Source organism: Parasteatoda tepidariorum, chromosome 8, assembly GCF_043381705.1.
Source record: "Parasteatoda tepidariorum isolate YZ-2023 chromosome 8, CAS_Ptep_4.0, whole genome shotgun sequence".
Lineage (NCBI taxonomy): Eukaryota > Metazoa > Arthropoda > Arachnida > Araneae > Theridiidae > Parasteatoda > Parasteatoda tepidariorum.
This window is the reverse complement of record NC_092211.1, coordinates 41,264,503-41,276,011: the sequence shown is the minus strand read 5'-3', so window position 1 is coordinate 41,276,011 and position 11,509 is coordinate 41,264,503. Positions and strand designations below refer to the sequence as shown.

General features: G+C 27.4%; 1 protein-coding gene across 1 annotated transcript in view; it reads left to right on the top strand.

Moving 5' to 3' along the window:
• The first annotated feature begins 8,787 nt into the window (after window positions 1–8,787).
• The window catches only part of LOC107456266 (acetyl-CoA acetyltransferase, mitochondrial), a 61,447-nt gene continuing 58,725 nt past the window's right edge, over window positions 8,788–11,509 (top strand). The window contains exon 1 of the mRNA XM_071184688.1: window positions 8,788–8,858. Coding sequence (XP_071040789.1) covers window positions 8,803–8,858 — 56 coding nt within the window. The 5' untranslated portion in view covers window positions 8,788–8,802. The remainder of the gene's footprint in view (window positions 8,859–11,509) is intronic.

Below are 11,509 nucleotides of genomic sequence, written 5' to 3'. Positions count from 1 at the left end.
TTCTGTGATTCCGAAAGTAAAGTTTCTCATTCTTTTTTTTTTCTTTTAAATTTTGTTTATTAATCATAACTAAATTTATTTACTTAAATAAAAATGGAAATTTTAGAGATTATACTTCAGCTATCAAGTTTCGTTCTGGTATAGAATGACGAATACCTTTCAACTCATGCAACGCGGAAGCAATAATGAAGAAAACTACGGAAAAATCAGATTTTCAGCTTTTTCATTATAATTGCAATTTTTTTCAATTGTAATTTTTCTCCTTTAAATTATAATTCTTTATGAACATTGATAAAATAATTTTAATATTATGTGAATATTAGTATTGTTAAAAATAAAACATCATTATGATTTGTGTTTTTAAAAAATTCATCGATGAGCTTCAATTTTGATGCATAATCAGCAATGTTACGACGAATTGATTTGTAAATTTTAGTTAAAAAATAATTTTTATTTTAAAGTGGACCACTGTGCATCCCTATATTTTTTGTATAAAATATTTCTGTAAAATATTCCTATGAAATATTTCTATAAAAATGGTTAAAAAAAAAGAGTAGTACAGCAAATAATTACAGAAAATCTTATTGCATATTTCAAAACGTTAAAGTGTTCTTTGTGCAAGAGTCAAAATTCTTAGAGGTGATAATCCATAAAAAAAAGTCGTTAAACATAATAGTTAGATATCAAAAATATACGCCTACGCGTTTTACCCTCATCGCACCACCACTCCACTTAGCATCACTGTCAGAGAAGCAAGCATCCTTTTCTCAAGAACTTCAAACAAGGAAGTTCACTTGCCAGCTCTCTCATGAGCTACCTTTCATTGTTTACTGCCATTGCAGCAGCGTAATAATTTTCTTCGTGTATATAGTTTATTTGTTTTATTAAGTTTTGTTTAATAAATGTTTAATCAAACCAATACAGTCCACTTCATATTATATACAATACGCAATAATAGTTATAAATATTTTTTATGTTGAATTTACACTCTTAAAAATCAGTTTAACGTTTAAACAAACTATCGATACCTTAAAACATACTAACCTGATGAAACCATGAACAATGGTTTGTTTAACTATACCATGTTATTGTGTGATCAAGTTCAAATTGGTACGATAATATGGTCAAACTTGGAAACATATTGAGGTTGCATCTAATTTAAATGATGCTATATGGTCGAAAGACCTGTGTAGCTTTACTTCTTCATAAATTAGTATACTTTATGAACAAGGTAATCTAGGGCTTTAATAAGGCTCAAGTTCAATAAAGTCTAAAATATCTTGTTGTGTAGATAGTATAATATCAAAGTATCAGTAAAATTTATAAGATTTCAGACTAATTGAGAAAAAATTTTATGATCTAAATAAATAATATTTATTTCCAATTATGAAATGATGTTATAAATTATATTAAGTTCCATATCGAAGGAAAATGAAACTTTAAAGCCAAATATAATCTGTTAAATAAATTTAAGATATATTGGTTCTAAAAATGTTATATGTTTATACAAAAATTAAAATTATTACTATTAATAATTATTATTAGAATTATTTTTCTCAAATTGTGAAAATTGTCACGAAAAATAATTGTTTCTTATCTTCCATCAGGAAAAGATAAAATTTTCAAATCGGAAGAACATTTTGATTTTGGGAGTAGTTTAAAACCGTTATGTTTTAAGAATTAAATTAGAAATAAAAAATTCTGCAACTCTAATTCTAAGTAGATTCTGTAACTATTCGAGAAAACTATTCGTAGTAAACTATTTGAGAAATCAATAGTGAGCAAAAAATATATAATACCATATTTTTTGCATGATAATATATTTTTTCACTGAAAACTACAAATTTTACTTATCTTATAGTTGTATTCCTTTAACCCTTTTTTAACCCCGAGAAGCATCACAAGTTTCATTCATTTGATTTGAGACAGATTTATTTTTAAAACGTAACTAGCAACTTTGCTTTTATACTAACTATCTTTCTTATATTGATTTTCGAGCTCGTTTACCTTTAAACAAGCATTATTTCTTAAAAAATTGTCGTTGTTTAGAGATTGGTTGCTGACAAAAAGATAAAAATAAGTTTCCCTTCTTTTTTTTTTAAGTAAATTTACTATGTCGGAAATTGTCGCTTAAAGATTGATAACTTGCAACAAAAAAAAGGTAATTTCGCTTTTTTTTTTAAATTTAACTTTATTGGCAATGTAAAAATTTTTAATCTTTTTATTGGTTAGTGAACGCAAAGAAGGCAAATTTCCTTTTTTTTTTTTAAAATTTTAATTAATTGGCTATGTAATAATTTATTTCTTTAAGGAAAGAAATGAAAAATTCTTCACATTAGAAAATAAAATTTAATTGTTTATTCAAAAAAAAAAGAAATGGAAAAACTTTCCCGTAGAAAATATAGTGCTATTATTTATTTTATAAAAAATGGAAAACTTTGATCAAATATAAAATAGAATTCCTTTAAAAGAAAAGAACCAGGTTCCTTTCTAGATAAACCAGGAGGATAAAATTAAAAAAAAAATTAAATTAAAAAATTTTAATATTTTTTCTTCTTTTTTTTTGTTGAACAAAATTTAATATACGGAACAAAATATTAAAAATATTGTCTTTCAAAATTAATTTAAGCAAGGAAGTGTTTTAATGTTTAAATAAAATGTTCAATACAAACATTTTCAAATCTCACCAAAAAGTTCTGTTTAAGCGTTTCTTCTTCTAACTTTTAGAATTGGTTTTTATTACTTTTCGATAAAATTCTGAATTTACAACCCTTTCGTAAAAGCATTTTCATTCATCATAAGCTTCACAGTAAGAAATCTGAATGGGCAATAAAACAAAGGGCAAGAATGGTATTGAATACCATGAATGTTTTATGTCGTATAAAGAATTCGGAATTCAAGGTTTTTCCTACAACCGCTAAACAGTCATTTCAATAAAAACGAATGCAATAAACACTTTGTTAATACAGTTAATGAAGACGAATGGGCCAATGAACAAATAAAAGTTAAACATAAAATTTTTTTTATTTTCTTCCGAATTTGTTTTTTAAAAAAAAAGTCTAAAATGTATCTATAATACCGAGCACGCTAATTTTATTAATCTACATAAGCATAACTTATTTAAATGTTATTAAAACATTAAGTTATAATGTTATTAAAACAGTTTTGCAAAGAAAGAACATTAACTAATATTATGATATAAGTATTGATACATTTTTATTGATAGATGAAAATGCAGAATTAATAAGAATTTATTTACTAGTTAGAGGAAAAATTTATCGTAAGCTTCTAATGTTCGAAGAAATAAAAAAAATCAAAACTTCACTGAACTTGAACTAACGCGACGGTCATAGATATAAAAGCCTCTACATTAGTCCCTGGCGACGATGAAAAAATTAAAAAAGCTCTATAATCGATTATAAACACAAACTATCGATAAAAAGTTCATAATATTTACAGCTGAAACGGTTTATTCAAAACGGGAACGAAGGCATACTGCTGTCTGAGTGTAAGTGAATTTAAAAATAAAATTACTTTACACAACTTTGCTTTACACCATAAAAGCCTCTACATTAGTCCCTGGCGACGATGGAAAAATAAAAAAAGCTATTTAATCGATTATAAACACAAACTATCGATAAAAAGTTCATAATATTAACAGCTGAAATGGTTTATTCAAAAAGGGAACGAAGGCATACTGCTGTCTGAGTGTAAGTGAATTTAAAAATAAAATTACTTTACACAAGTTTGCTTTACACCTACTTCACAAAAATATTTTTAGTGATCATATTAAATTTAAATACAATGAAACACTAAACTATAAATAACACAAATCTGTAATTCTCAATATTTATTGATAAAAATCGATGCAAAAACAATGTTAACTTTCGAATATTATTTATATTTATTTCGATTCGTAAAAATTCCACCTAGTCTCAATTATTTTGAATAATCGAAGAAAAACTACTTTATTTAAAAATTTATTATGGAATTGTGGTTAGAAAAAGCTAAGTAATATTTTTTAAAGATAAAAAGTGATAGAAAAATCAATATATTAATTTTATTTAATTTAAATAAAAGTTAAAATTAATTTTTTTCTTTTTTTTTTCTTAAAAGCCACCCTTTTTTACTATTCAAAAATTACAAGAAAACGTTTTCATTTAATTACACACACATATTATGTACCAACAATGTAAAATATATCAAGAATCAAGATCACACGCAGAAATAAATCAAGGCGAAAACATAAAAATACAAAAATTAAAATAAAAATAAATTGAAATCGAAACTAAATCTGGGAACATCATTTATGTATTTTCATCCAAGTCGGGATTAATTGTTTGTCGACCTTTTTTCTATTTTTTTAACCGTCGTTTTTCCCTTAGCTGAACTCATTTCATAACTATAATATAGGACAAGGCGCCCGCTTTTATGCCTGTTGATTGTAATGTAGATCAAGATTGTTTTACACATTTATCTCTCGCTTTTGATTTTTATTTTCATCTAAATGATATCGTCCTTGCTATTGAGAGCTTTCCTAAACCTTTCGTAAAACACTAGGAAATAAAATGTCCACATTGCATAAATATTTGATGAATTGTATGTGACACAAGGAAATACTGATAACATTCTTGCAAAATTGGGGACATGCCCGAATCGGATCCTGATCGCGCCAAGTGCAATTGCCATAGCGCCTAAGTACCATTGCCAATACTTTGGTTTACAATAAATTTTTTAAAAAAAATCTGGAAATGACTTCGGCCGTACCTCGTGTTTTTACGTTTCATTTTTTTAATTTCTTTTTAGTTTATTTAGTTTTATGGTTGCCGTCAAAACTTAGAGCTTATGTATTTTAAAACTACATTTTTTTTACCACTTTTAATTTCTTTTATCCTTATTCTCCTCATTCTGTAAAATGTAATGTGCGCTCAAAGCACTAAACACTAGAAATGAGGACGCTCTTCCCCACACCATGAGGAAGAAATAATATGGGTATGTTTTTATTCTCGACAGTGTTTTCTTCTTGCCGCAATGACTCAGGGGATAGAGCGTTCGCCTTCCAATGAGACGAACCGGGTTCGAATCCTAGTCGATACGAATTCCGCATCCGGCTTGCACCGACCGCAGTGCTGACGTGAAATATCCTCAGTGGTAGACTGATCATGGATGATCATGGGTAACTCCCTCTTGCCGTCAGGCTAACCATAGGAGGTTCTCGTGGTCTTCCTCTCCATGTAACTCAAATGCGGGTTAGCTCCATCAAAAAGTCGCAAATTTCTCCCAAAACACGATCCAGGAGTTCCCTTGTCTTCTGGATTGGGTTCAAAATTAAAAGACTACGGAGTTGAACATTAGTAGTCGAAAACCCATTAAATTGGATCGGCTGTTCAACGATGGTTATAAAATAACATAAAAAAGTATCTTCTTCTAAATCAATAACACCGTCCACGAAATTTTCGAATTTTGCATTATTTGAGAATAACTATGGATCATGATATTTAATGCTTCTCAATTGTTCGTGCTTAACATTTTTCACTTTTTTTAAAATTCTTATTAACTTAACCAAACAAATTTTTCTATGTCTGTTTAATTTAACGATAGAAAGTCAATTTACGGAATTTCATTAGCTAACGACCCCAATCTTGTTTTGAGCTAGGACTCTCATTTCTGCTACTATCGCTATGACACTATATGACTATGATGAGCCGAGATGGCACTATGGTTAAGGCACTGAGCTATCATTGTAAAGGTCTGAGATTTGATATAGAGCTCTTAGACAGGCTACCGGATTTATAAAAACTGGTAGCCACTCTGAGAAAAGTATAAATGCAATNATTTTATGAAATCTTCAGGGGGGGCTCCAAATGATTAAATATTTTTAAGGGAGGCGTAGTAACATCAAGTTTGGAAACCACTGTCCTAAGTCATGCCGTTGATCACGGAAATGTAAAGTCCTGTCAATCATGATCCTCCTGAACCCTTACGGACTGTTTCGGGAATGCTTTTAATTTACTTTAATGCCATAAACGTATATTATTTAAGACGTTTATACACTTCTGTGGTCAAAAGTTTCTTTTTTCGCCCAGAAAACTAAAAGCTAAAAACAAACTGAACTACGAATTGTACAGAAGCTACCGCGATCTGACCCATAAAGAATTCCGTAAGCAGTTCCAGAGGTTGGTGAACAATAGCGAGCAGGTTCTTACCTACTATCCAATATGAATTTCTCGACCGGAACTTTTCATTTTTGACCTGCACATTAAAAACCTCGCAAGTTTTTAATATGTTAAAAAACAATAAAATGAAATTCTGCAAGCTTTAGTTTTTAATTCTCGATCACTTTCTTAACTCTCTTGCAATAAGCATCCCAGTAAATGATATAGATTGTCATGTTGTAACCTCATACAATCAGAAAAAAATGTTTTCAGTTATAAAGATCCAAATTAGCTTTAAACGGTTTAATCCTGACATTAAACAGAAAGAAATCATTTAAGTTAGCTAAGAATTTAATGAATATAACAAATTGAAACAATAAAATGTTTACAAAAATTTTTGATATTATATATTTCTATTTTTTTTCAAAGACTAATAAATACAGTTTATTTATTTACTTATTTTTTATAATTTAAATATTTTTATTGCTAAATGTTTAATGATTTTGGTTCATAAAAAAATAACAAATTAAAAAAGCTTAAATTTTTTTCTTCTTATTTTAATACTTTTTCAAATGTTGGCAATCACTTTTGTTATCTTTTTAAAATTTTTAAGCACGCTGCTGCAACCAAAAATTTTTTGAACTTTTTAAAAAGTGAAAAATTAAATATTAAATTACCATCAAAATATTTTAATTTGTTTATAGTATTACTTTTATAATACTTTTAATTCCAACTCACTTTTGTCATGACCAGGTCGCCGCACAACCAGAGAAACACATTTATTGTAAATATTTAAAGTAAAAATGTAGATATGAATGTATATATTAATATGAATGTATATATTAATATGAATGAATATATTAATAGGAATGTATATATTAATGTAAATATAATTTTATTCCTCATTATTTATTATCTTATTCCTACTATTTTTAACTTAATGTTTCATTACTCCTATTTTTGTTTTTTCCTTGTAAACATATATTTTGGTATTTTCAATTATATGACTTTTTCAATTATATGACTCCCCCCTTTACTCACCAGTTTATTTCAACTTTGTGACTTAACTATATAAGACCACAACACTGGTTTAGTCGTTAAATGGCGATTAGCGCCAACATGCTGAGAATCATTTTATTTCCAATAATTCCGACTTTCGTAAAAGAAAAACGAAACAAAACAAAAAATGATAATGGCATTTTAAAAGGAAATATAATCCGCACCGAATAACCTTTTAAAATTTGAAAGTATCATTTCTGGAATTCGTTAAAATCTTCCTCGAATCTGAAATCCGGTTTGGATTTACTAAAGCTAGCGGATACGTATGAATGAAAGTATTATCTTCCTTCTTTAGCTCGTCTGCGGTTGAAATCTATGTCATCATACCCACTCGTGATGTATTCACATCTTCGAGGACATCCTCTAATATTCACATACGTAAGGCGAAGTTCCCCCATTTTTCATCTGCCTTTCTGCATGACATCAGCAAATGAAAAGTTTTCGAAAAAGAACCATCATTATGTTTCTATTCAGTTTAATTAATTCATTTGTTCATTTTTAAATCTTGAAATCAGTAGAAGTGTGAGATGCAATGTCACAAAATGGCGGAGAATTTAATATTTTTGGAAGTTTTATACAGTGGCGAAATAAAACGATTGCTACCTTTCTACGAATATTACCGTTTATAGTAAATGATCCGGCATGATAAGTGATAATAATTAATTAGATTTAGGATAATGCATTTAAACTTTCGAAACGCAAACATTTTGTGCTATGCACGGCCAAAAGTTCCATTTACTATGACAAAAATATAAAATAGGATATTTTATGATCTCATTGTATTTTACCTTCAGGTCGGTTTGATAATTATTTTGCAGAAAATTTGAAATTATTTTACAGAAATTGGAAACATTTAAAGCGAAACAAACATAGTTTTCTTAATAAATAATTAAAAAAAAAAAATCAAGTTAGTACATATTGATTTTTATGTTTTGAGTCTGTCGGCAAACAATAGTACATTTATTGCTCTTAACTAAAACCGATTTTCTTTATTAGGAACTTATAACAATATTTAGTAACAAAAAAATTCATATTTGACAAATTGATTGCGTGAATACGCTAATTTAAAAGAAATTTAGTTTGATCAAGAAAAGCTCTTTCCTAGTAGTTTCCTTGTTCTTTAATTGCACTGCCTTCTATTTCTTAAGAATTTAAAAAATATCGAAACATCATAAAAATTTTAAGAAACAGTGAAAGGGATAATTTAGAAATCGTGAAATACGATATTATCCAATAACTATTTTTTAGACTTAATGTTGAAATAAAACTTTTTAAATCGTCTGAAATTAAGAAAATAATGATGTGATAATCGTAATCGAAGAATAAACACAATCGTTTGCGTTATTAAAATTCATAGAAAAAACTTTTCCGCTTGTCGTTTTGCAAGTCTTCAACACAGTGAAGAGCGATAGCACGGAACGTTACGACTGCCATAGAACTCGGCATGTGGCCTTGCTTTATGCACCGTAATCCAACACCTTTTTTTCTTTCTCCCCTTTTGCACAATATGTGTTGTTATTATACATCACAACACGCTAAAAACAATTTGTTCAAGGGTACTCGATGCTTGGAAAATCCTCCTTTATTAATGGATCACGAAGATGAATTCACAAAAGGAATGAAACAGTTATTCATAAAAAGGCTGTGTATATCTTTCTTTCTCATTCGAAATTTAATTAAAATTATCTTCTTTGTTTTAATTATCTAATTACATTTAAAACTAATTTATTCTTTGCATGTGATTTGATTGTATTTCTTAGCTCAAAATATAACTTTTCTAAAGTCAAAATATAATTTTTTTAGATTTAATTGATTTTTTTTATCTTTGAATTTTCATTAACTCTTTTCTTAAAATCTTTATAATTTTCTTAAATATTAAAAAATAAAAATTTATAAAATAATGAATCCCTTTAGTAATAAATAATTTACAACAGTTTCATAATATTATAAAACAAATAAATTATAAGTTTATTATTTTTCTGTAAATAATATCAAATGATGTTAATAATATTAGATATAATATATTATGCATCAATATTATGTATTATTATAAAAGTGATATAATAATAATAATTTTTTGTAGTAATATTTATTACTTTGTTAAGCAAAAATTCCTCCCACGTCTGTCGAAAGTGATGAGTCCTGGCTTTTTTTGTTTTAGTTTTTTTTCCCTTGTTAAAATGTGAGTGTGGCTAGTAAAAGTTTTATGAAATAAATTTTTCATTGAATACGACTTAAATCTCTTTGATAAATTTCTAATAGTTTCCGTTGTTAAATTAAGTTTCACTTCAAAAATAAAATTAGCATTGTAAAATTATGAACAATGTATTATCTAGTGTTTTATTTGTAACATTGGTGAAAGATAAAGAAAAATATCTAAAATAACCTCATGAATTTAAAAGCGATAATATTTTTGTGTTTTAGTTTTTCCTTTCATATGTGTCTCGTTTCTCAGTTTTACAGCTTTGTTGTCGCTCAGAAGTGAAGGACTTATAGTCACGTGATTCTTGTACACTGTATTATGTAATTTTGTTTCCCCATTTATGTCTTTTTAAATCCTAAAACGCTTGACACTGAAGGAAAACTTAGATTTATCATGTCATATTATCATTATTGTATACAAAATATCATTAAAAAAAAAACAGTTTAACATATAAATAAGAATTTATTGATATTGCCAGCAAAGGTAAAGCTTTCTTTCAAATAGAAACTGCAAATTTAAAGGAAAAGAACAATATAACTTACTTAAAAGTATCCATTATCTGTCAATCCAAATTACATTTTGTTTCTAAATTGAGATATTTGTATTAATTAATTATTGTTATAAATATGTTTCTAATTATGCAACTGCAAAAGAAAATTGAAATCTTTTATTTACCAACGAAAATTAATAATGGAAATCGGAAAATAAATGGAAAAAAAAATTTAAAAATATGTTGTAGCTTTTTTTTAATAAAAAGTAAAAGTTTCGTCATTCTCAAAAATATTTCAGATGAGAAAAATTTACACCGCTGAACATAAAATCTTTTAAAATCACATTATTTAATATGTATACCTACATGTAACTAAATTATAGAAACAATCTTTATTTTGACGGCAGATGTTTCAAATGATTTTACATGGCAAAACTGCTGACAGTTCGAAATATCATGCTTGAAGCTTTTAGAAATGATATATCAGTTTTAATCATGGATAATTCGGATTGACAAAAATGAGGAAAGTTAATAATTTTGCATGGTTAAAAAGTACACCATTTCTAAGCGTTTCAAGTATAATCAGTTAAATTGTGCCAACTGTTATGTCACGTAAAATCTTCCAAAACATTCACTGCGACAAGAAAAAAAATGTCTAAATAGAGTAAATATACAAGNCTGGGGTTTGGCAAAGTTCTCACCGTATACTCCATGGACATCCTAAAGATGGTAAGAGAAAATTATTTTATTTTTGATAGATGAATTTTAGATTGAAAAAATAGAATATTTAACAAAAAGAATGACCCGTATGAGAATTTAGCCATACTGGACCTTTTTATAAATGTGGAAACTCTTACTAGCTGGAGTTGTGACTCATTTTAAAAAAATTTTACTTAAGAAAATACACACTTAGTTTAAATGTGAATAGATTATCCACTCTTTTTTATAAAAACTCGTGTTAAGTCACTTTAAAATAAAATAAAACGATGAAAAAAAAAGTTTAAAACTCGTATTACCACAGTTACTTCAAATTTAACCGAGGATCGGAGTTGTGATATCATAAATGAGTAGAGTAATTTTTAAATAAAAAATTGTAACAAGCATTTTATGAAACATATTTTCCCTTTCCATAAGAATACTTCAGGGAGATTTTTCCAATATAAGTGCAATAATTTGTTAAATATTTGTTAGTTATGGCAGTTACATCAAATCTTTCGGCCGTAGAACAATTCATTTAGGAACTCATTCACCTCTTTTAATTTTAAAGAAAGGATTGTCTTAAGATTTTTGGGCTTCTCTTATATCGAACTTGTTTTGGAGAAGAGTTAAGAAGGTTCATGGGTGAAAGTAAGACGGACAAGCTAGTAAAAAAACATTTGAGTTTTAATTTGTATTTGGGAGAAGAAAATCTATCCTTAAACTATTTTGGAAACTATTTAACAATATCTTGTTTTTAATGGGAAAAAAGCAGTTTTATATTTATTCTATAATTGTAAAAAAATCACGGTAGTTACAGAAATTTAATTTTTCTGGAAAAAATATGCTATGTCTTTCAGACCACTTTTTACTTTTTTCCGTCTTGGTATATCTATACTTACAGCC